We start from the raw sequence: 24,938 nt of genomic DNA on the forward strand, positions 1-24,938 counted from the left end.
ATCCACAGTATTGGCATGGTTGCTCTGCTGGCTGGCTGGCTTGGGTATTGCTTTCCCTGGCCTGCAGTGTCCCCGTGTTTTTATTGCTCAACTAGTTGAATTGTGGGTTGGCCTGTGCACCACAGTTATTTTCTCCCCTTAAAATGGCTCTGTGCTGTTAATGGAATTCTGACTGTCTAACTATTGGATTGCCTTTTTGAGGGTTAGATCTTCATTTGTTTGCATGAGGTCAGAGAGCGCATTGTCCATTTCTCCTACTGCTATTCAGATTTTAAGTCTCTGTATTCGCAACCTTCTACCGTCCTGTACAGACCATTGAATGAATCAAATAGGTTCTCCTGGCTGTTGCACTTGCTTGTTAAATTTTGCTCTTTTGAGAATTTCATTGCTTCTTACTTAGATTATAGTAAATGTCAAAAGATTTTAACACTTCTTCAAATTTAACAGTGATACATTGATATCAATAATGTTGTCTGCAATTGGGCCTAACAAGTAAAGCAGTGTTATCCTGCTCTTCTGTCTTTTTGTTTAAACCTACAGCAATGTGCTATGTTGGGGACTTTGAAGGAAAGGATTCCTAATTATGTGATTGATCTGGGCCTTGGATTAGTCCAGATTGATTTGGAAGTGTGGAATTCTGATCCATGGTTACATCTTTAAGTGTAGGTTCTGCTTTAAGAGCATTCCGTCACCATTCAGTAGGAGACAAAGGGATTTCCTGTGCTTGCTGTCTTTGGCAAGCTTTGCTACAATGGCAGCCATGCTCATGGTTGCCTGGATTGACTGCCTACAGAGTTCTCTTCCTTGGTGTTTTATCTTAAAGTCACAAATTTGTCGAATCCTGGCATTTGCTTTCTTTTAGTTGAGTTTAGAAGTTGTGAATCTCCCGAATTATTATTTTTCTTTTCGTTTGAGTGAGCTCGGGAGCCATGTGTTCAGGCACCAACTAGGGGATCAGGTTTTAGCGGGTTTTTTCAATCTGTACTTCTGACTGAATTATTTAAAGATTCCTCAGGACTTGTAGCCTGCAGTTAAAATATTTAGCTCACCCCTGTTAGGTCTGCTGACATTGCTATCTGGGATTAGAAGCTGGCCTTCCAAAGGAGATTCAACAGAGTCTTCTGCTGCAGAAAGGAATTTTAAATTTCTGCCTCCAGCTTCCAAGCCTTTCTTTGGAGCTTTGTTTTGGTGGCTTTTCCTCAGCGTGTCTGCTCCTGGAACTTCTTTTCAAGTCGGACTGCTTTGCTGAATTTTTTCTCAGTCTTCCAGCATTTTAGTTTTTTTCTGCATTGTCATTGGTTACAGTTTGGTAGGTGTGAAGAAGCCTATGTAATCATTCATAGGCTAACTAAACCTTTATTGACTCAGAACTATTTGCAAATATACAGTAAATGACACAGGCTAAGAGCTGTCTCTATGCCTGCTGGTACATATGGCTCTGTCCACCACTGGACTGACCCTGGGTATGGATCATGTGCTCTCATTCATCACTCTGTGGGCGGTACTGTACTTAGCCCCACACTAACCCTATACATGCCAGACCCTTATACCACAGTAGTGAGCAGATAAAATTGATCACTCACTTTTTCTTCATGTAAAAGAAATTTCATTTGTTCAAATTCTGGCTAGAATTTGCTAATTTTTTTTTACACCTTGCCCTACATACAATAGATGAGGAAATGTGTATTGTTGAAAGGACACCATTTTTTAAGAGGAAATAGGTGTTCTATCAGACTTAAATTAAGAATATGAATTCAGCTTCAGATATATAATCCAAAGCCAGAGAGGCAGTATGTCTTCAATTTCTTCCTTTTTATAAATGATTTTTAAAATCATAAGAGATTATTCAGCTCATCATGCCTGTGGTAGCCCTCCGAAACAGTTGTCCAGTTAATCCCACTTCCTGTCTTATAGCGCTGCAAATTTTTCTCATGTTTATCAAACTACATTAAATTATTTTTGAACCTGTTTCATCACTCTCAGGCCATGCATTCCAGACTATCACTTTGTAATTTTTTTATCCCTCTAGCTCTTTTCGTTATTACCTTAAATCTGGATCCTCCAGTTACTGACCCTTCTGTCACTTGCTTTCTTATACTGTATCAAAAGACTTGAACACCTCTATCAAATCTCCCCTTAATTGTCACTGCTCTAGTAAAACAACCCCAGTTTGTTTTTTCTATTTCACTGATGTCTTTCATTTTTTAATAAATTCCCTCTGCACCCTCGCCAAGTCCTTGACATCTGACTTAGTGTGGTTCCCAGAATTGGACACAATACTCAAGCTGGGACCGAACCAGTGTTTTATAAAGATTTAGCATAACATGGAACAGCGCATGGGACTCACTGGCCAAAATGTGACAGGAAATGGGTTCTGTGCACTGACTTCCATTCTTAATTTGAGTGAGTTGGGCTGGCTGCAAGTAACGCCCTCTAAACAGTTTAGTGATTTTTAAATATGGTAATAGCTCAATTGCTGTTATATTTTACACAAGTTTTGCACTTATTTGCACCTCCACAGTTTCCCAGATTTCTTGAAACTTGTATCCTTGCCTTGGTTTTAATTATGACAGGAGTTCACAAGGCTCATTAAAAGTCAGACAAATGCTCTGTGGTCTCAGCTGCTTTTTTCCTTATCGATGGGAAAGAATAGCTTTTCCCCATGGCTTAGTGTCTACATCCAATGCCCACTCTCCTGTCAACATGTCATTTGCCTTCCTGATTGCTTGCTGCAGTTGCATGCGAACTTTGTTCATTGTATGAGCAAACCCTTAATGAACATCAACATGTACAAGTTTCATGGCTTTCAAAAAAAAAGTTATTTTTATTCTTCTGACCAGAGTAAATGATCTCGTATTTCCCCACATTATACTCCATTTACCATCTTGTTGCCCATTCACTTAATCTGTCTACATCTCTTTGCAGCCTTTCTGTACCCTCCTCCTCAACTTAGATTTCCACCTAGCTTTGTATCGTCAGCCAATTTAGACACTTAACTCTGTCTCTAAGTCATTAATATAGACTGTAAATAGCTAAGGCTCCAACGCTTGCAGTACTCCACTAGTCACAGCCTGTTAACTTGAAAATGCACCATTTATGCCTGTTCTTTGCTTCCTGTCCATTAACCAATCCTCTATCCATGCTATCATATTGCTTCCAACTCCATGAACTCCTATCTTTCTTGTTGACCTTTTTGTGTGGCACCTTTTGAAAATCCAGGTACACCAAAAATGGATAACATGGGAAAGTGGTGTAGAGTAATACACCTTGTGATTTCCCTATAGAACCAAAACTTCACAACATAATGACTTCTCGTATACCATGTATATAACCTTGTGTAACTACAAAGTTTTACCCTTTCTTGCCAGTCCTATGTAGTGCAACCCCATGGCTTCAGCAGAAGTAGAAGACAGGCTGCTATGATGCTCTTGGTTGATAGCTTCTCTGTTATGGAGTCTGAGGCCCTATGCAACACTGCCCCACTTGCACCTGTGCAGGGGCAGACTCTGCCACGGGAAGAAGAGACAGCATGTCATGTATTGACGTGTTGGTAGGAGCTAATAGGTTAGAAGTGGAAGTACTTTGAGTGAAGTCCCATTTCTATGCCCCCTTTCATCATCATTCATCATTCCGCTTATAGGCCTTTAGCTCATTGTACACTCTGCCCCTTAAATAGCATTGTCATTATCAAAGTGTGCATGGACTTCTTTTAATTGCCATGATTGATTTGCATGGAATTGGCCATTCTATGCATGCAAGAAAACATAATCACAAGGCTGAGACATCATCCCACTTAAACTTGAGGCAGACAACTCCATTCTCTCTGCACTTGAGGACAGTGTACTTTGAAGGCCTCTTGCCAGGCCACACATTTTCTGCTGCCACTCATTGATTATTCTGATCATTGAAAAATGGGATACAGCATTGCTTTCCAACTGAAGGCTTGGAGAGGGCTGTCTGATGTGGACCTGATCTGTCCCTGTCACAATTGTCAGCTGAACTGTACATCACCAAGTGCAAACCCAACTATCTAACTGGACTTACTGAAGTGAGAGTATCTTATCTAATGCATGGTAAGCTTGAGATCTATGATACTGTGCCCTCAGGAGGAATAAACTCAGGATTCATCATCTGCAATGTTCATCAGCTACTGCAGGGCTTTTCTTTAAAATTCATTCTTTCACAGAGTGTGGGCATCACTGGCTTGGTCAACATTTATTGCCCATCCCTAATTGCTCTTGAGAAGATGGTGGTGAGGCACCACCTGAATCGCTGCAGTCCATGTGGTATACCTACAACAGTGTTGTTAGGAAGGGAGTTCTAGGATTTTGACCCAGGATTTTGACCCAGCGATAGTGAGGGAATAGTGATAGTTCCAAGTCAGGATGGTGTGGCTTGGAGAGGAATTGCAGGTGATCGTGTTCCCCTGCATCTGCTGCTCTTGTCCTTCTTGATGGTAGCAGTTGTGGGTTTGGAAGGTGCTGTCAAAGGGGCCTTGGTGAGTTGCTGCAGTGCATCTTGTAGATGGTACGCATTGTTGTTTCTCCGTGTTGGTAGTGGAGGGAATCAGTGTTGAGGTGGTGGATGGGTGCCAATCAACCAAGCTACTTTGTCCTGTATTGTGTCGAGCCTCGTGTTATTGGAGCTGCATGCATCCGGGTAAATGTGATGGAATAACCTCCACTCCTGACTTGTGCTTTGTAGATGGTGGACAGGTTTTGGGGAGTCATGTGAGTTACTTGCTGCAGAATTCCGAACCTCTGACCTGTCTGACCTGCTCTTGAAGCCACAGTATTTATATGGCTGGATCAGTTTCTGCTTAATGGTAACTCCCAGGATGTTGATAGGGGATTCAGGGATGGTAATGCCATTGAATGTCAACAGGGGAGATGGTTAGATTCTCTTGTTGAAATTGGTCAATGCCTGGCACTTGTGGCATAATTGTTACTTGTTGCTTATCAGCCCAAGCCTGAATTTATCCAGGTCTTGCCCCATATAGACATGGACTGCTTCAGTATCTGTGGAGTCATAAATGGCACTGAACACTGCAGTCACCACAAACATTCCCATTTCTAACCATATGATGGAAGGACGGTCATTGATGAAACAGCTGAAGATGGTTGGGCCTCAGGTACTACCCTGAGGACTCATGCAGTGATGGCCAAGGACAGTCACTCTCAGATCACGTCTTGAGTTCAGCTCTCTTGTGCAAGGTTGTAATGAGGTCAGGAGCTGAGTAGTCCTGTGGAACCCAAACTGAGCATCATTGAGCAGTTTATTGCTAAGCAAGTGTTGCTTGATCTCTGTCGATGTCACCTTCCATCACTTTGGTGATTTAGCCTGGACTGTTGGGGTGGTAGTTGGCTGTATTGGATTCGTCCTGCGTTTTGTGGACAGGATATAATTGGGTAATTTTCCATTGGCATCTACCTGGCAGTGTTTAAGCTGTACTAGAACAACTTGGCTAGGGGCCTGGCTAATTTGGGTGTGCAACTCTTCACTACTATTGCTGGAATGTTGTCAGGGCCCATAACCTTTGCAATACCCAGTGTCTTCAGCCATTTCTTGATATCAAGTGGAGTGAATCAAATTGGCTGAAGACTGGTATTTGTGATGCTGGGTCCTTACATCACCCACTCAGCACTTCTGGCTGAAGATGGTTTCAGATGCTTCAGCCTTGCTTGTCTTTTGCCCTGATGCACTGGGCTTTCCCCATCATTGAGGATGGGGATATTTGTGGATCTCTTCCTGTGGTTAGTTGTTTAATTATCCACCACCGTTCACAACTGGATGTGGTGGGACTGCAGAGCTTAGATCTGATCTGTTGGTTGTGGGATTGCTTAATTCTGTCTGTCTATTACGTGCTGCTTCCTTTGTTTGGCGTGCAAGTTGTCCTGTATTATAGCTTTAGCAGGTTGACACCTCATTTTTATGTATATCTAGTGCTGCTAGATTACCTGGCTTGATTGTCAGGGGGAGGGTAGAGGTATGGCTCACCATGAGGTTGTGGTTGTATATGCTTCTGCTTCTGTAGACAGCCCACAATGCCTCATGGATGCCTAGTTTTGAGTTGCTTAGATATGCCTAGCAGAGAAAATAGATGATCATTGTTGCGGCAAGGTAATCGTGTTGCAACTTATTTTGAAGGTGATCATATTTCACTTGCTGTTGAACTGAACTCCCCATGACCTGAGTGAGTGATCTTATTTAGCCCTGACAACCAGGTGGTCGCCATCTTTGATCAGGGCAGATGCTGCTCATGTCTAGTACTTCCTGCTTGCTAGTTATGAATTGAAATCTGGTCTCCCTCTAGCCTGTGATAGGGGAAAGAGCAGACCTATGATTTATAACCAAAATGACAGCTAATAAACATTTTGACAGCACAGCATGCAACTGAAGGGAATTTTGATCTATTAATTGTTTACAAGTTTGGATATGGTTTCAATATATAAGATAATTGCTAAGCTAATAAATTGCATGATGGAAAGTCTCTCTAGCCATGTAAGGCTTTAAAAACTAAATCTCGTCTACATCAGTACGGTTGATCAAATTCAGAGAGAAAAAGAAAGACGAGAAATCACAGATCCGAAATTTGAGCCAACTGCTGAAAACACGAAATGGATTAGTCAGTATCTGCAAAGAGGATTCATGTTTTGGAGGCAGTTTCTTTGCCAGAGCTCTGCTAATCTATCTCTTCTGTTTACAGGTACTGCTGGACCTGTCATTTCCAACATTTTCTGGAAATCGCTCTCAATAAGTCACTCCATAAGCACCTCTATAGGAATATTATCTAATATACAGTCTTATCTATATTAAGTCTTGTTAAATGTGTCTCATTTATGGTTTTCCCATTATGTTAGCCTGATACAAAATGTGTTGAGCCTCACTGGTGTATATTAAGAATATCTAGTTTATATTCACCCAAGCTAGTAAAAAAAACTGTTGCCTTACAAGATGATGGCAAGCCTGAAGTCCTTTTGACCTTCTAAAAATGGATTTTCTACACACGATTGCAAGTAATTTGTGACTACCACAATGCTTGTACTATTTCCAAAGTTTGGTCTGTTTGCCTTTGTTTCATTTTGTATCTATAGAGTATGTAGATCTGTTTTAACAAGGAAGTATCCTAAAGCTTGACTGTATACTAAAACTTTGACTATAGTCCAACCCTTTATTAAAGGTAAATGAAGTATGACTTTGAAAAACAGAATTGATTATCCATTCCTAAGTGAAATACCATGTTTTGTGCTGAAGTGGGCATGTTGGTTTATTGTTTTCCATTTACAGTCACAGATCAACTTCAAAGGGAAGAAATTGAAGATAGGACCTGCAATCAGGAAGCAACAAGATTCATGTAAGTGGTTTTCATGTGTAAAGGTGGTTAAGTTATGTAAATTACATTTTATTTAAAATGAGTTGAGACTGACACAGCCCATCATGATGGTGAGGCATTTCAGTCAGTGGTAGTCTTGTTTGTCAACTCAGTTGTCAAATCCCCACCTTACTGTCTTGAAGGGTCTGCTGCTCTCATTCTGTCTAGCTCTTTGTAGTGGAGTCTGCTGATCTCAAGCATCCTGTAACAAAGTAATGGCATGTTAGCTTTAGTATAGATACTGTAAAGGTGGGCTTGCACCTACAGCAGCAGTAAGGTTGTATCTTGCACAATTTTGCACTCCTTTGTTTTAAGGAAAGTATTTTGTGTTTAGGTATTTTACACATTAAAATAAATGTGCCTGTTTGTAATGGTCTCTCCCCGAATGCTTTTTAATTTTCCTTCCATAATGATGGGGTGAATGCACAATTTTCTATTGTAGCTGGCCAAAATTGATGAAGGCTGTAACAAAAGTTGGTTTGTTCTCAACAATAACAGTTTGGGATATGGTTTCAATATTTAAGATAATTGACGGTGAAGAGAACATATAAGCGAGTGGGCATGATTTGGTCACAAGTTACTTGTTCCACCTACCAGTTTAAAAACATTTTGGCTCAGTAGTGTTATGCATATGAACATAAAAATTAGGAACAGGCCACTCAGCCCCTTGAGCCTGCTGTGCCATTTGAAAGATCATGGCTGATTGTGGCCTCTACTTTACTGTCTACCCACTACACCCTTAGATTCTTGACTGACAAGGGAGTCAATCTAACGGAACCTTTAAAAATATTCAGTGACTCCGCCTCCACTGCTCTCTGGGGAAGTGTCCCACAGACTAACAACCTCCTTGAGAGAAAAAAATTCTCCATCTCGGTATTAAATGGGTGACCCCTTACTCTTGAACTGTGCCCTCTAGTTCTAGTCTCTCCCATATAGGGAAACATCCTCTCAGCATCCACCATGTCAATTCCCCTCCGGATCTTTTATGTTTAAATAACATCACCTCTCATTCTTTTGAACTCCCAATACACACGGGCCCTACCTGTCCAACATTTCATCAGAACACAACCCCTTCATTCCAGGACTCAGCCAAGTGAACCTTCTCTGTGTTGCTAATGCAGTTAAACTGTAACAAAACTTCCCTACTTTTATATTTCATCCCCCCTTGCAATAAACAACAATATTCAATTTCCCTTTCTAATTAATCAGTTGATGTACTGCATGCTAACATTTTGTGATCCCTGTAGCAAGATGTCCTGATCCTGTTGAACCACTGTGTTCTGCAATCTCCATTTAAATTATATACTGCTTTTCTATTTTTCCTGTCAAAGTGGACAAGTTCACATTTTTCCATATCTACTCCCATCAGTCAGATTTTTGCCCACTCACTTTTCTTACGTCCTCTTCACTGTCAACAGTAAATTTAGGAACCATACATATGGTTCCTTCCTCCAAGTCATTAGATCGTAAATAGTTGAGGCCCCAGTTATAATAAAGTTGCTTTCAAATCACACTCACTCCAAAGACTTTAACACAAAAACCAAAGCTGATTCCAGTGCAACACTGAAGGTGTTTGATTTCGAGGTGCCTCTTTTGGATGAGATATTCAACCAAGGCCCCATGCAGATGGATGTAAAAGAACAAACCGCACTATTTCCCTGGCTGTTCCTCATTTATCGCAGTGTGCTGGACAATATTTATATTTCGATCAACATGACAAAACAGATTATCTCGTCATTATCACATTGCTGTTTGTAGGAGCTAGCTGAGTGCAAATTAGTTGACTTTCCTTCATGACAACAGTGACCTTGGCTGTAGAATGCTTTAAGTCATCAGAAGGCCATGAAAAGCACGATACAAATGCAAGTTTTCTTTCTCTCTTCCCCCTTTTCTCTCTCTCTCTTTCCCTCTTCTCTCGCTCCCTCTTATTTCTCTCTTCTCTCTCTCCCTCTTATTTCTCTCCTGTCTCTCCCACTTATTTCTCTCTCCCTCTTCTTTCTCTCTTCTCTCTCTCTCACTCTTTGTTCCCTCTTCTCTCTCTCTCCCTCTTCGTTCCCTTTTCTCTCTCTCCCTCTTCGTTCCCTCTTCTCTCCCTCTCCCTCTTCTCTCTCTCTTCTCTCCCTCTCCCTCTTCTCTCCCTCTCCCTCTTCTTTCCCTCTTCTCTCTCCCTCTTCTTTCCCTCTTCTCCTTCTCTCCCTCTTCTTAACCTGTTCTCACTCTCTCTCCCTCTACTTTCACTCTTCTCACTCTCTCTCCCTCTCTCTCTTCTCTCTCCCTCTCTCTCTTCTCTCTCCCTCTCTCTCTTCTCTCTCCCTCTACTTTCTCTCTTCTCTCTCCCTCTACTTTCTCTCTTCTCTCTCCCTCTACTTTCTCTCTTCTCTCTCCCTCTACTTTCTCTCTTCTCTCTCCCTCTACTTTCTCTCTTCTCTCTCCCTCTACTTTCTCTCTTCTCTCTCCCTCTACTTTCTCTCTTCCCTCTCCCTCTACTTTCTCTCTCCTCTCTCCCTCTACTTTCTCTCTTCTCTCTCCCTCTACTTTCTCTCTTCTCTTTCTCCCTCTTCTTTCTCTCTTCTCTCACTCTCCCTCTTCTTTCTCACTTCTCCCTCTCTCCCTCTTTTTCCCCCTTCTCTCTCTTCTCCCTCTCTCCCTCTTCCTTCCCACTTCCCTCCCTCTCCCTCTCCTTTCGCTCTTCCCTCTCTCCCTCTTCTTTCCCTCTTCCCTCTCTCTCTGCCTCTTCTTTCCCACTTCTCCCTCTCTCTGCCTCTTCTTTCCCTCTTCTCTCTCTCTTTCCCTCTTCTTTTTCTCTTCTCTCTCTCCCTCTTCTTTCCTTGCTCTCTTCTCCCTCTCCCCCTCGCCTTGCGCACTTCTCCCTCTCCCCCTCGCCTTGCGCTCTTCTCCCTCTCCCCCTCGCCTTGCGCTCTTCTCCCTCTCCCCCTCGCCTTGCGCTCTTCTCCCTCTCCCCCTCGCCTTGCTCTCTTCTCCCTCTCCCCCTCGCCTTGCTCTCTTCTCCCTCTCCCCCTCGCCTTGCTCTCTTCTCCCTCTCCCCCTCGCCTTGCTCTCTTCTCCCTCTCCCCCTCGCCTTGCTCTCTTCTCCCTCTCCCCCTCGCCTTGCTCTCTTCTCCCTCTCCCCCTCGCCTTGCTCTCTTCTCCCTCTCCCCCTCGCCTTGCTCTCTTCTCCCTCTCCCCCTCGCCTTGCTCTCTTCTCCCTCTCCCCCTCGCCTTGCTCTCTTCTCCCTCTCCCCCTCGCCTTGCTCTCTTCTCCCTCTCCCCCTCGCCTTGCTCTCTTCTCCCTCTCCCCCTCGCCTTGCTCTCTTCTCCCTCTCCCCCTCGCCTTGCTCTCTTCTCCCTCTCCCCCTCGTCTTTCTCTCTTCTCCCTCTCCCCCTCGTCTTTCTCTCTTCTCCCTCTCCCCCTCGTCTTTCTCTCTTCTCCCTCTCCCCCTCGTCTTTCTCTCTTCTCCCTCTCGCCCTCGTCTTTCTCTCTTCTCCCTCTCGCCCTCGTCTTTCTCTCTTCTCCCTCTCGCCCTCGTCTTTCTCTCTTCTCCCTCTCGCCCTCGTCTTTCTCTCTTCTCCCTCTCGCCCTCGTCTTTCTCTCTTCTCCCTCTCCCCCTCGTCTTTCTCTCTTCTCCCTCTCGCCCTCGTCTTTCTCTCTTCTCCCTCTCGCCCTCGTCTTTCTCTCTTCTCCCTCTCGCCCTCGTCTTTCTCTCTTCTCCCTCTCGCCCTCGTCTTTCTCTCTTCTCCCTCTCCCCCTCGTCTTTCTCTCTTCTCCCTCTCCCCCTCGTCTTTCTCTCTTCTCCCTCTCGCCCTCGTCTTTCTCTCTTCTCCCTCTCGCCCTCGTCTTTCTCTCTTCTCCCTCTCGCCCTCGTCTTTCTCTCTTCTCCCTCTCGCCCTCGTCTTTCTCTCTTCTCCCTCTCGCCCTCGTCTTTCTCTCTTCTCCCTCTCCCCCTCGTCTTTCTCTCTTCTCCCTCTCCCCCTCGTCTTTCTCTCTTCTCCCTCTCCCCCTCGTCTTTCTCTCTTCTCCCTCTCCCCCTCGTCTTTCTCTCTTCTCCCTCTCCCCCTCGTCTTTCTCTCTTCTCCCTCTCCCCCTCGTCTTTCTCTCTTCTCCCTCTCCCCCTCGTCTTTCTCTCTTCTCCCTCTCCCCCTCGTCTTTCTCTCTTCTCCCTCTCCCCCTCGTCTTTCTCTCTTCTCCCTCTCCCCCTCGTCTTTCTCTCTTCTCCCTCTCCCCCTCGTCTTTCTCTCTTCTCCCTCTCCCCCTCGTCTTTCTCTCTTCTCCCTCTCCCCCTCGTCTTTCTCTCTTCTCCCTCTCCCCCTCGTCTTTCTCTCTTCTCCCTCTCCCCCTCGTCTTTCTCTCTTCTCCCTCTCCCCCTCGTCTTTCTCTCTTCTCCCTCTCCCCCTCGTCTTTCTCTCTTCTCCCTCTCCCCCTCGTCTTTCTCTCTTCTCCCTCTCCCCCTCGTCTTGCTCTCTTCTCCCTCTCCCCCTCGTCTTGCTCTCTTCTCCCTCTCCCCCTCGTCTTTCTCTCTTCTCCCTCTCCCCCTCGTCTTGCTCTCTTCTCCCTCTCCCCCTCGTCTTGCTCTCTTCTCCCTCTCCCCCTCGTCTTGCTCTCTTCTCCCTCTCCCCCTCGTCTTGCTCTCTTCTCCCTCTCCCCCTCGTCTTGCTCTCTTCTCCCTCTCCCCCTCGTCTTGCTCTCTTCTCCCTCTCCCCCTCGTCTTGCTCTCTTCTCCCTCTCCCCCTCGCCTTGCTCTCTTCTCCCTCTCCCCCTCGCCTTGCTCTCTTCTCCCTCTCCCCCTCGCCTTGCTCTCTTCTCCCTCTCCCCCTCGCCTTGCTCTCTTCTCCCTCTCCCCCTCGCCTTGCTCTCTTCTCCCTCTCCCCCTCGCCTTGCTCTCTTCTCCCTCTCCCCCTCGCCTTGCTCTCTTCTCCCTCTCCCCCTCGCCTTGCTCTCTTCTCCCTCTCCCCCTCGCCTTGCTCTCTTCTCCCTCTCCCCCTCGCCTTGCTCTCTTCTCCCTCTCCCCCTCGCCTTGCTCTCTTCTCCCTCTCCCCCTCGCCTTGCTCTCTTCTCCCTCTCCCCCTCGCCTTGCTCTCTTCTCCCTCTCCCCCTCGCCTTGCTCTCTTCTCCCTCTCCCCCTCGCCTTGCTCTCTTCTCCCTCTCCCCCTCGCCTTGCTCTCTTCTCCCTCTCCCCCTCGCCTTGCTCTCTTCTCCCTCTCCCCCTCGCCTTGCTCTCTTCTCCCTCTCCCCCTCGCCTTGCTCTCTTCTCCCTCTCCCCCTCGCCTTGCTCTCTTCTCCCTCTCCCCCTCGCCTTGCTCTCTTCTCCCTCTCCCCCTCGCCTTGCTCTCTTCTCCCTCTCCCCCTCGCCTTGCTCTCTTCTCCCTCTCCCCCTCGCCTTGCTCTCTTCTCCCTCTCCCCCTCGCCTTGCTCTCTTCTCCCTCTCCCCCTCGCCTTGCTCTCTTCTCCCTCTCCCCCTCGCCTTGCTCTCTTCTCCCTCTCCCCCTCGCCTTGCTCTCTTCTCCCTCTCCCCCTCGCCTTGCTCTCTTCTCCCTCTCCCCCTCGCCTTGCTCTCTTCTCCCTCTCCCCCTCGCCTTGCTCTCTTCTCCCTCTCCCCCTCGCCTTGCTCTCTTCTCCCTCTCCCCCTCGCCTTGCTCTCTTCTCCCTCTCCCCCTCGCCTTGCTCTCTTCTCCCTCTCCCCCTCGCCTTGCTCTCTTCTCCCTCTCCCCCTCGCCTTGCTCTCTTCTCCCTCTCCCCCTCGCCTTGCTCTCTTCTCCCTCTCCCCCTCGCCTTGCTCTCTTCTCCCTCTCCCCCTCGCCTTGCTCTCTTCTCCCTCTCCCCCTCGCCTTGCTCTCTTCTCCCTCTCCCCCTCGCCTTGCTCTCTTCTCCCTCTCCCCCTCGCCTTGCTCTCTTCTCCCTCTCCCCCTCGCCTTGCTCTCTTCTCCCTCTCCCCCTCGCCTTGCTCTCTTCTCCCTCTCCCCCTCGCCTTGCTCTCTTCTCCCTCTCCCCCTCGCCTTGCTCTCTTCTCCCTCTCCCCCTCGCCTTGCTCTCTTCTCCCTCTCCCCCTCGCCTTGCTCTCTTCTCCCTCTCCCCCTCGCCTTGCTCTCTTCTCCCTCTCCCCCTCGCCTTGCTCTCTTCTCCCTCTCCCCCTCGCCTTGCTCTCTTCTCCCTCTCCCCCTCGCCTTGCTCTCTTCTCCCTCTCCCCCTCGCCTTGCTCTCTTCTCCCTCTCCCCCTCGCCTTGCTCTCTTCTCCCTCTCCCCCTCGCCTTGCTCTCTTCTCCCTCTCCCCCTCGCCTTGCTCTCTTCTCCCTCTCCCCCTCGCCTTGCTCTCTTCTCCCTCTCCCCCTCGCCTTGCTCTCTTCTCCCTCTCCCCCTCGCCTTGCTCTCTTCTCCCTCTCCCCCTCGCCTTGCTCTCTTCTCCCTCTCCCCCTCGCCTTGCTCTCTTCTCCCTCTCCCCCTCGCCTTGCTCTCTTCTCCCTCTCCCCCTCGCCTTGCTCTCTTCTCCCTCTCCCCCTCGCCTTGCTCTCTTCTCCCTCTCCCCCTCGCCTTGCTCTCTTCTCCCTCTCCCCCTCGCCTTGCTCTCTTCTCCCTCTCCCCCTCGCCTTGCTCTCTTCTCCCTCTCCCCCTCGCCTTGCTCTCTTCTCCCTCTCCCCCTCGCCTTGCTCTCTTCTCCCTCTCCCCCTCGCCTTGCTCTCTTCTCCCTCTCCCCCTCGCCTTGCTCTCTTCTCCCTCTCCCCCTCGCCTTGCTCTCTTCTCCCTCTCCCCCTCGCCTTGCTCTCTTCTCCCTCTCCCCCTCGCCTTGCTCTCTTCTCCCTCTCCCCCTCGCCTTGCTCTCTTCTCCCTCTCCCCCTCGCCTTGCTCTCTTCTCCCTCTCCCCCTCGCCTTGCTCTCTTCTCCCTCTCCCCCTCGCCTTGCTCTCTTCTCCCTCTCCCCCTCGCCTTGCTCTCTTCTCCCTCTCCCCCTCGCCTTGCTCTCTTCTCCCTCTCCCCCTCGCCTTGCTCTCTTCTCCCTCTCCCCCTCGCCTTGCTCTCTTCTCCCTCTCCCCCTCGCCTTGCTCTCTTCTCCCTCTCCCCCTCGCCTTGCTCTCTTCTCCCTCTCCCCCTCGCCTTGCTCTCTTCTCCCTCTCCCCCTCGCCTTGCTCTCTTCTCCCTCTCCCCCTCGCCTTGCTCTCTTCTCCCTCTCCCCCTCGCCTTGCTCTCTTCTCCCTCTCCCCCTCGCCTTGCTCTCTTCTCCCTCTCCCCCTCGCCTTGCTCTCTTCTCCCTCTCCCCCTCGCCTTGCTCTCTTCTCCCTCTCCCCCTCGCCTTGCTCTCTTCTCCCTCTCCCCCTCGCCTTGCTCTCTTCTCCCTCTCCCCCTCGCCTTGCTCTCTTCTCCCTCTCCCCCTCGCCTTGCTCTCTTCTCCCTCTCCCCCTCGCCTTGCTCTCTTCTCCCTCTCCCCCTCGCCTTGCTCTCTTCTCCCTCTCCCCCTCGCCTTGCTCTCTTCTCCCTCTCCCCCTCGCCTTGCTCTCTTCTCCCTCTCCCCCTCGCCTTGCTCTCTTCTCCCTCTCCCCCTCGCCTTGCTCTCTTCTCCCTCTCCCCCTCGCCTTGCTCTCTTCTCCCTCTCCCCCTCGCCTTGCTCTCTTCTCCCTCTCCCCCTCGCCTTGCTCTCTTCTCCCTCTCCCCCTCGCCTTGCTCTCTTCTCCCTCTCCCCCTCGCCTTGCTCTCTTCTCCCTCTCCCCCTCGCCTTGCTCTCTTCTCCCTCTCCCCCTCGCCTTGCTCTCTTCTCCCTCTCCCCCTCGCCTTGCTCTCTTCTCCCTCTCCCCCTCGCCTTGCTCTCTTCTCCCTCTCCCCCTCGCCTTGCTCTCTTCTCCCTCTCCCCCTCGCCTTGCTCTCTTCTCCCTCTCCCCCTCGCCTTGCTCTCTTCTCCCTCTCCCCCTCGCCTTGCTCTCTTCTCCCTCTCCCCCTCGCCTTGCTCTCTTCTCCCTCTCCCCCTCGCCTTGCTCTCTTCTCCCTCTCCCCCTCGCCTTGCTCTCTTCTCCCTCTCCCCCTCGCCTTGCTCTCTTCTCCCTCTCCCCCTCGCCTTGCTCTCTTCTCCCTCTCCCCCTCGCCTTGCTCTCTTCTCCCTCTCCCCCTCGCCTTGCTCTCTTCTCCCTCTCCCCCTCGCCTTGCTCTCTTCTCCCTCTCCCCCTCGCCTTGCTCTCTTCTCCCTCTCCCCCTCGCCTTGCTCTCTTCTCCCTCTCCCCCTCGCCTTGCTCTCTTCTCCCTCTCCCCCTCGCCTTGCTCTCTTCTCCCTCTCCCCCTCGCCTTGCTCTCTTCTCCCTCTCCCCCTCGCCTTGCTCTCTTCTCCCTCTCCCCCTCGCCTGGCTCTCTTCTCCCTCTCCCCCTCGCCTGGCTCTCTTCTCCCTCTCCCCCTCGCCTGGCTCTCTTCTCCCTCTCCCCCTCGCCTGGCTCTCTTCTCCCTCTCCCCCTCGCCTGGCTCTCTTCTCCCTCTCCCCCTCGTCTGGCTCTCTTCTCCCTCTCCCCCTCGTCTTGCTCTCTTCTCCCTCTCCCCCTCGCCTTGCTCTCTTCTCCCTCTCCCCCTCGCCTTGCTCTCTTCTCCCTCTCCCCCTCGCCTTGCTCTCTTCTCCCTCTCCCCCTCGCCTTGCTCTCTTCTCCCTCTCCCCCTCGCCTTGCTCTCTTCTCCCTCTCCCCCTCGCCTTGCTCTCTTCTCCCTCTCCCCCTCGCCTGGCTCTCTTCTCCCTCTCCCCCTCGCCTGGCTCTCTTCTCCCTCTCCCCCTCGCCTGGCTCTCTTCTCCCTCTCCCCCTCGCCTGGCTCTCTTCTCCCTCTCCCCCTCGCCTGGCTCTCTTCTCCCTCTCCCCCTCGCCTGGCTCTCTTCTCCCTCTCCCCCTCGCCTGGCTCTCTTCTCCCTCTCCCCCTCGCCTGGCTCTCTTCTCCCTCTCCCCCTCGCCTGGCTCTCTTCTCCCTCTCCCCCTCGCCTGGCTCTCTTCTCCCTCTCCCCCTCGCCTGGCTCTCTTCTCCCTCTCCCCCTCGCCTGGCTCTCTTCTCCCTCTCCCCCTCGCCTGGCTCTCTTCTCCCTCTCCCCCTCGCCTGGCTCTCTTCTCCCTCTCCCCCTCGCCTGGCTCTCTTCTCCCTCTCCCCCTCGCCTGGCTCTCTTCTCCCTCTCCCCCTCGCCTGGCTCTCTTCTCCCTCTCCCCCTCGCCTGGCTCTCTTCTCCCTCTCCCCCTCGCCTGGCTCTCTTCTCCCTCTCCCCCTCGCCTGGCTCTCTTCTCCCTCTCCCCCTCGCCTGGCTCTCTTCTCCCTCTCCCCCTCGCCTGGCTCTCTTCTCCCTCTCCCCCTCGCCTGGCTCTCTTCTCCCTCTCCCCCTCGCCTGGCTCTCTTCTCCCTCTCCCCCTCGCCTGGCTCTCTTCTCCCTCTCCCCCTCGCCTGGCTCTCTTCTCCCTCTCCCCCTCGCCTGGCTCTCTTCTCCCTCTCCCCCTCGCCTGGCTCTCTTCTCCCTCTCCCCCTCGCCTGGCTCTCTTCTCCCTCTCCCCCTCGCCTGGCTCTCTTCTCCCTCTCCCCCTCGCCTGGCTCTCTTCTCCCTCTCCCCCTCGCCTGGCTCTCTTCTCCCTCTCCCCCTCGCCTGGCTCTCTTCTCCCTCTCCCCCTCGCCTGGCTCTCTTCTCCCTCTCCCCCTCGCCTGGCTCTCTTCTCCCTCTCCCCCTCGCCTGGCTCTCTTCTCCCTCTCCCCCTCGCCTGGCTCTCTTCTCCCTCTCCCCCTCGCCTGGCTCTCTTCTCCCTCTCCCCCTCGCCTGGCTCTCTTCTCCCTCTCCCCCTCGCCTGGCTCTCTTCTCCCTCTCCCCCTCGCCTGGCTCTCTTCTCCCTCTCCCCCTCGCCTGGCTCTCTTCTCCCTCTCCCCCTCGCCTGGCTCTCTTCTCCCTCTCCCCCTCGCCTGGCTCTCTTCTCCCTCTCCCCCTCGCCTGGCTCTCTTCTCCCTCTCCCCCTCGCCTGGCTCTCTTCTCCCTCTCCCCCTCGCCTGGCTCTCTTCTCCCTCTCCCCCTCGCCTGGCTCTCTTCTCCCTCTCCCCCTCGCCTGGCTCTCTTCTCCCTCTCCCCCTCGCCTGGCTCTCTTCTCCCTCTCCCCCTCGCCTGGCTCTCTTCTCCCTCTCCCCCTCGCCTGGCTCTCTTCTCCCTCTCCCCCTCGCCTGGCTCTCTTCTCCCTCTCCCCCTCGCCTGGCTCTCTTCTCCCTCTCCCCCTCGCCTGGCTCTCTTCTCCCTCTCCCCCTCGCCTGGCTCTCTTCTCCCTCTCCCCCTCGCCTGGCTCTCTTCTCCCTCTCCCCCTCGCCTGGCTCTCTTCTCCCTCTCCCCCTCGCCTGGCTCTCTTCTCCCTCTCCCCCTCGCCTGGCTCTCTTCTCCCTCTCCCCCTCGCCTGGCTCTCTTCTCCCTCTCCCCCTCGCCTGGCTCTCTTCTCCCTTCTCCCTCTCCCCCTCGCCTGGCTCTCTTCTCCTTCTCCCTCTCCCCCTCGCCTGGCTCTCTTCTCCTTCTCCCTCTCCCCCTCGCCTGGCTCTCTTCTCCTTCTCCCTCTCCCCCTCGCCTGGCTCTCTTCTCCCTCTCCCTCTCCCCCTCGCCTGGCTCTCTTCTCCTTCTCCCTCTCCCCCTCGCCTGGCTCTCTTCTCCCTCTCCCTCTCCCCCTCGCCTGGCTCTCTTCTCCCTCTCCCTCTCCCCCTCGCCTGGCTCTCTTCTCCCTCTCCCTCTCCCCCTCGCCTGGCTCTCTTCTCCCTCTCCCTCTCCCCCTCGCCTGGCTCTCTTCTCCCTCTGCCCGCGCGCGCGCTCCCTCCTTTTCCCCCTCGCCCGGGCGCCCTCCCTCTTTTCCCCCTCGCCCGGGCGCTCGCTCACCCGCCCGCTTTGGTGGGATTTAAACCTGAGCCCCATGGCATTTGCATGGGCCTTTGGATTATGTTGATGTGAAGGGCCCTCTATTGCATGTTAGAACTACCTGTGATTTGTACTGATCAGTTAACTTGCAAATCCCTTTTTAGTTTATCTGTTTCTAATTTAGCTGATTGCCTGCAGAAAGTGCAAACAGCTAGTGGAATTCCAGATCAGTGTTGTTGATCTGGAACCAAACTGCAGACAGCGCCATGCAATATCAGGGAGGGGTTGAAATACCTGGACACTTTTTGAGGACTGTCACACCGATTAGAATAGGGTCATATGTTTTGGTCAATAGTGAGTGAAGCAGGAAGAGAGACTGAGCAGACAGTAGTGGAGGAGCCGCAAACTTTGAAGTTGTCAAACTGGTTTGAGGTTCTTGCAACCTGCTTGAAAGAAAGTGAGGTTTGTAGGGTGGATGAGCAGCCTGGCCATGATATCAAAGTACAGGAAGCCGTTCAAGTCGGGGGAGCAAAAAGTGGTAGTAGGGGAATGTATTGTCGGGGGCAGATGCTTCTCGGCAGCCAAAAGTGAGAATCTGGAAGGCTGTGTTGTCTGCCTGGTGCCAGGATTTGGGATTTCTGCTCAGAGCTGGTGAGCAACTTGCAATGGGAGGGGAAGGATCTAGTTGTCGTGGCCCATGTAGGTACCAGTGACATGGATAGAACTAGGAAAGAAGCTCTGCCTAGACAGTATGAGGAACTGGGCACTAAGTTTAAAAAAAAAACAGAACCTCAAAACTGATAATCTCTGGATTATTACCTGAGCCACATGCAAATTGGCATAGGGCAAATAAGATTAGAGAGATGAATGCATGGCTCAAAGACAAAGGGAGTAATGGGTTCTAGTTTATGTGACACAGGCACCAATTCTGGGGAAAATGAGGGCTGTACTGTTGACATTCTACACCTGAACTGTACTGGGACCAGTGTTCTAGTGAGTTGCATAACTGGGGGAAGTAGAAAGGGTTTCAAACTAGTGTGGGCAAGGGATCAAATTTGGGAGGATGTCGTAACTCAAACAATAGAGACAAGGCAAGAGGGAAAGGTATTAAGATGGAACATGATAAACAGACTGTGACAGGAAGGAACAGTACAAATCTAAAGGTTAATCAGCAGATAAGGCTAGAGGCTACAAAAATAATAAAAGGACACCACTAAAGGGTCTATCTGAATGCAAGTAACATTCGAAACAAAACAAATGAACTGATGGCGCAGTTTGAAATAAGTATGATCTGATAGCCAATACAGAGACAAGGTTGCAGGCTGACATAGATTAGGATCTGAATATTGAAGAGCATATGACATTTAGGAAGGTTAGGAGCTAAAAGATGTTGGAGAGTGGCTGTGTTAATTAATGATGGTATTAGCACAATAGAGAGAGGTGACCTAAGTTCAGGAAACCAGGATGTAGAAGTGCTTTGGGTAGAGATGATAAATGATGAAGGCAAGAAGTCACTTGTGGGAGTGATGTACAGGCCCCCAACTGTAACATGGTAGGACAATGTATAAAGGAAGAAATAATGGGAACTTGTCAGAAAGGTGTGGCAAAAATGGGGGATTTTAATCTACATATAGACTGGAAAAACAAGATGGGCAAAGTAGCCTAGATGAGGAATTGATCGCATGTTTTTGGGATTGACTCCAGAACGTACTGTTCTAAGAAACTATCAGAGAACAGGCTATACGAAACCTGATATTATGCAACGGGAGAGGTTTAATTAGTGACCTCATAGTGAGGTCCCTTGGGAGCAGCGACCATAAAATAATTGAATTTTACATTTAGTTTGAGGGAGACAAGACTGGGTCCAAGCCTTGTATTTCAAACTTAGATAAGAGCAATTATCGCAGAATCTTTACAGTGTCGAAGGAAGCTATTCGGCCCATCGAGTCTGCATTGGCTCTCTGAAAGAGCATTCTACTTAGTCCCACTTCCCTGCTTTATTCCCATAACCATGCATATTCATTCTTTTCAGATAGCAATCCAATTCCCTTTTGAATACTTCGATCGAACCTGCCTCCACTGCTCTCTGAATTTGCTCCATACTCCAACCACCCTCTGGATGAAAAAAAATATTTCTTTGCATCACTTTTTTTTACTCATTTTGCCAATTATTTTGAATCTGCCTTCTAGTTCTTGTTGCTCTCTTGAGTGGGAACAGTTTCTCACTACTTACCCTCAGGATCTTGAATATCTCTATCAAGTCTCCTCTCCCTTTTCTCCAAGGAAAACACTTCCAACCTCTCCAATCTATCCTCATAGCTACAGTTCTTTATCCCTGGAATCATTCTTGTGAATCTCCTCTGTACTTTCTCCAACCTTCACATCCCTCCAAGTATAGTGCCCAGAACTGGATGCAATACTCCAGATGAGGCCTAACTAATGTCTTATGCAAGTTCAACATGACCTCCTTACTCTTGCACTCAATGCCCCTGTTAATAAAGCCTAAGATTCTATGCTTTAACTGCTCTCTGAACGTGCCCTGCCATCTTCAATGACTTATGTGCATATACCCTGAGGTCACTCTGTTCCTGCACCTCGTTTAGATTTCCTCCCTTTATTTGATACTGTGTCTCCATATTCTTCCTGCCAAAATGAATCACCTCACACTTCTTCTCTGCATTGAACTTGCCTGCTACTTGTCTGCCCAATCCACCAACATGTCTATGTCCTTTTGAGGTTCAAGACTAGCCTCATCACAATTGACAACATTTCCAATCTTCATATCATCTGCAAATTTTGAAATCATGCCCTGACCACCACAGTCTAGGTCATTAATATATATCAGGAAGAGCAAGGGTCCCAACATTGATCCCTGGGGAACTCCACTGCAAACTTTCTCCAATCTGAAAAACAACCATTTATCGCTACTGTTTCCTGTCAATCAGCCAATTCTTAACCAAGTGCCTAATTCCCCTTTTATTCCATGATCTAGAATTGTGCTCACAAGCCTGTTGTGTGGCACTGTATCAAATGCCTTTTGAAAATCCTACACCACATCAACAGCATTGCCCTTATCGACCTTCTCTATTACCTCATCCAAAGACTCCAAGTTAGGTAAACATGATTTTCCCTTAATGAATCCATGCTGGCTGTCTTTGATTATCCTGTACTTGTCTAAGTGAGCATTGATTTTGTCCCGAACTATAGTTATCAGAAGTTTCTCTGCCACTGAAGTCAAACTGATGGGTCCATAGTTGCTAGCTTTATCCTTGCACCCCTTTATTGAATAAGGATGCAATATTTGCAATTCTTTAGTCCTCTTGGTATCACCCCTGTGTCTAAGGAAGACTGAAAGATTATCACTTGTGACTCTGCTGCACTCTCTCTTCCCTCAGTACGCTCAGAAGCATCTCATCCGGTCCTGGTACCTTATTTATTTTAAGTAACACCACCTTCTCTATTGTAAATTCTTCTAGTGTACCAGTTACTACCTCCTCTCACCTCGGGCTGGGTAGCATCTCCTTTCTTTGTAAAGATAGATGAAAAGTACTTGTTTAATACCTCTGCTATTTCTCCTGCCTCCATGTGCAGGTCCCCCCTTTTTTTAAATTCCTAATTGGGCTTACTCTTTTACCACATTTTCTTATTATTTGACTGTTGCTGAAAAAGATGTTTTGTTGAGGCTTTTCACCTTGCACTCATCAGGACGATTGCAAGAATACCAATGTCAAAGGAAGCAACAACTTTATACTGTATGAGAAGAGTGTGCTGATTGGTTGGCAAGTGGTCTCTAGTAAAGGCGTTGCCATGGAGAATGCACCAGTTAATGATTGACAGTTAACTGCCTAGCATTTTGAAATTTAAACCAGACAGGTTGACTCTGGTCAGGGCATCGCTCTAAGGAATGAACCAGCAAAAGGCTATCACTTGTTTAGCTGAAACAGAGGCAATGTGCGTATGTGTTCTTTCTGCCTGCAAAGATCAGGGCCCTGTGTTTTTAATATGTAGCTTCTAGTACACACAAATACACCATACTACGAACCTGACTGACAATCTTAAATTGGTTGTCAGCGCTGTTCTTAGCACACTGAGGATTATTTAGCAAATGTTATCCAATCACAGAATCATATCTAATGTTGGACATTGTGTTTTGAGTTTTGCAAGCATGGGCTGGTTAGGTATGGTTTGTACTTTGCCCATTGCAAACAGCGGAAGGAACATGCTGTTTGATCTGATCTGCTATTCTATTCTTTGGGATGTAGGGCCTACATACCTAGCATCACACTGGCAGTGAAGTTCATAATCACTAACTTATTTGTGAGATAGGCAAATTTTGACAAAATGTCTTTTTTCAGCAGTGCTTAAGTTCTATATGACAAAACGACTGCTTTTATTATTCATATGCTTCATTCCTTTTATGTTAGCCGCCAGTTTCTTTTCATGCTCTCTTCTTGCTTTTCTTGTTAGGTTTTCATTCTGCTCCTTCTATATTCAGCCTGATTCTCCATTGTATTTTCTGGCTGCCACCTGTCATACGTGCAATTCTTGCTTTTCATCTTCATCTCTATCTCTCTCATCAGTCAGGGCACTCTGGATTTATTTGTCCTACCTTTCCCATTCAAGTGAATATACCTTGACATTACCTGCAATGCCTTTTCTTTGAGGGCATGAAAGCAGAGCTAGCTGAAGTGAACTGGTAAATTAGGTTGAGGGATATTCAATAAAAATGCAGTGATGGATGTTCAAAGGGACATTTCAGAATACTCAGAATAGATACATCCCAGAGAAAGAAAAAAATTCCATGGAGAGAACCCGCCATCCATGTTTAACTTAAAAAAAAAGTTAAAGATAGTTTCAAACTTGAAGCAAAAACATATAATTGGGCAAAGGTGGGTGGCAGGCCAGAAGATTGGACAGAATATAAAAGCAGCAGAGAATGACTAAAAGATTAATAAGGAGGGAAAAGTATGAGAGAAAGCTAACTAGAAATATAAAGACAGATGTTAAGAGTTTCCATAGATATTTTAAAAAAAAGAGTTGACAGAGTGAACATTGGTCCCATAGAAAGTGAGTCTGGGGAAATTAATGGAGAATTAATGATGGAAAATAAGGAGATAGCTGATGAATTGAGCAGGTATTTTGTATTGCTCTTTATAATTAATTATAGAGGATACGAGTAAGATCCCAGAAATAACTGTAAATCAGGAAATGGAACAGAGGGAGGAACTCAGGGAAAATTACGATCACTAGGGAAGTGATACTGAGCAAATTGTTGAAGCCGCAGGCTAACAAGTCCCCGGGTCCTGATGGATTTTATCCTAGTGTCTTAAAAGAAACATCTGGAGAGATAGTTGATGTATTGATTTTAATTTTCCAAAATTCCCTAAATTCGAGGAAGGTTCAATTAGATTGGAGAATAATGAGGGTAACTCCTTTATTCAAAAAGGGAGAGAGACAGAAAGCAAGAAATTACAGGCCAGTTAGCTTCACTACTGTCGTAGGGAAAATGTTAGAAGCTATTATTAAAGGCATTATAGCTGGGCACTAGATAAATTCAAGGGGCAGGATTTTGCCTTTGGCGGGGGTGCTTGGGAAGCCGACCGCCATTTGTGATTGGCACTGCACTGCGATTTTATGCGGGTGGGCCAATTAAGGAACGTGAGTGGAAGCGCTCAGCAGGTGGGGGAGGAGAGCGAGCGGGCCTAGTGCGAACTTCGTGCATTTGCGTGAAAGAGCACTTCAGTCTCTCTGAGGAATGGAGCTGCTTTAGGGAGATGAAGCAGTGTTTAAAAAAAAAACTAATGAACAAAATAAAAATGTCATAAAACATGCCCCCTCATGTGGCTGTCACATGAGCTGGGATATATTTTTAATTCAAGTGTAAAATTTTTATTTTATTTTCATTTGCTTTAGGAAACCTCATCCTGCCAATCAGATCAGCCATGATCTTATTGAATGGTGGAACAGGCTTGAGGGGCTGAGTGGCCTACTCCTAATTCATATATTGCATTATTCTATTTCCAATTCGGTTGCTCCAACTGAAGGTGAAATTCAGGGAAATGCAAGTATTTATAAATATGAGGTATGCTCATAATTAATACAGAAACCTCAGTTGGGTTCCTCGGAGGCTGACTGGTGTTGGTCAGGTTTCTAGTAGCCCTGTCTTTAAATACCATCCAGTTCTCAACCTGTTACATCTAAATTATTTATTATGCTCTCATCCCTTTGTGAAACAGATGCAGCAAAGTGGTTGATGTAGCAGAGCTTCTGGGTTTCATTCTTGGTTTGGAGTGGTGGTGTCAGACATATCCTGGCTCAGCAAAACACGTTGGATCAAGTATCAGTGCTGGGTTCTGTTAGTCTCCAAATCCCCGATCTTTATGGAGATCAATTTGCTTAGAAGGCTCATCCTGAACCATCTGCATGAGATTAAGAATAAGTGAACATTCTAGGATGTAGAATATACTTGCATGGAGCTTCCAGGAACTTGCATTTCTGGGCCTCTGGGATGCATTTCCTCAGGACAAGATGTAATGCGAAATTGAGTAAAATTCAGTGATGCAAGTCCTTATCTTGTCTGTCCATATTTCATAGTTCTGCCTTTCTATCTTGATTTGGAAGTTGGATTATTGACTAAATTGAGTGGAAATAAATGTTTTGTAACGAGGTAGAAGCATTGTTGGTAGTCTAAGTGAAGGATTAGAGCTGACTCTGCAATTGGGCATACCTGTTAATTTTAATGGACAAAAATAAATCATTAT

General features: G+C 48.7%; 1 protein-coding gene across 1 annotated transcript in view; it reads left to right on the forward strand.

Moving 5' to 3' along the window:
• The window catches only part of dazl (deleted in azoospermia-like), a 198,076-nt gene that overhangs the window by 87,207 nt on the left and 85,931 nt on the right, over positions 1–24,938 (forward strand). The window contains exon 6 of the mRNA XM_041183964.1: positions 7,288–7,354. Coding sequence (XP_041039898.1) covers positions 7,288–7,354 — 67 coding nt within the window. The remainder of the gene's footprint in view (positions 1–7,287; positions 7,355–24,938) is intronic.

This window comes from Carcharodon carcharias, chromosome 3 (assembly GCF_017639515.1).
Source record: "Carcharodon carcharias isolate sCarCar2 chromosome 3, sCarCar2.pri, whole genome shotgun sequence".
NCBI lineage: Eukaryota > Metazoa > Chordata > Chondrichthyes > Lamniformes > Lamnidae > Carcharodon > Carcharodon carcharias.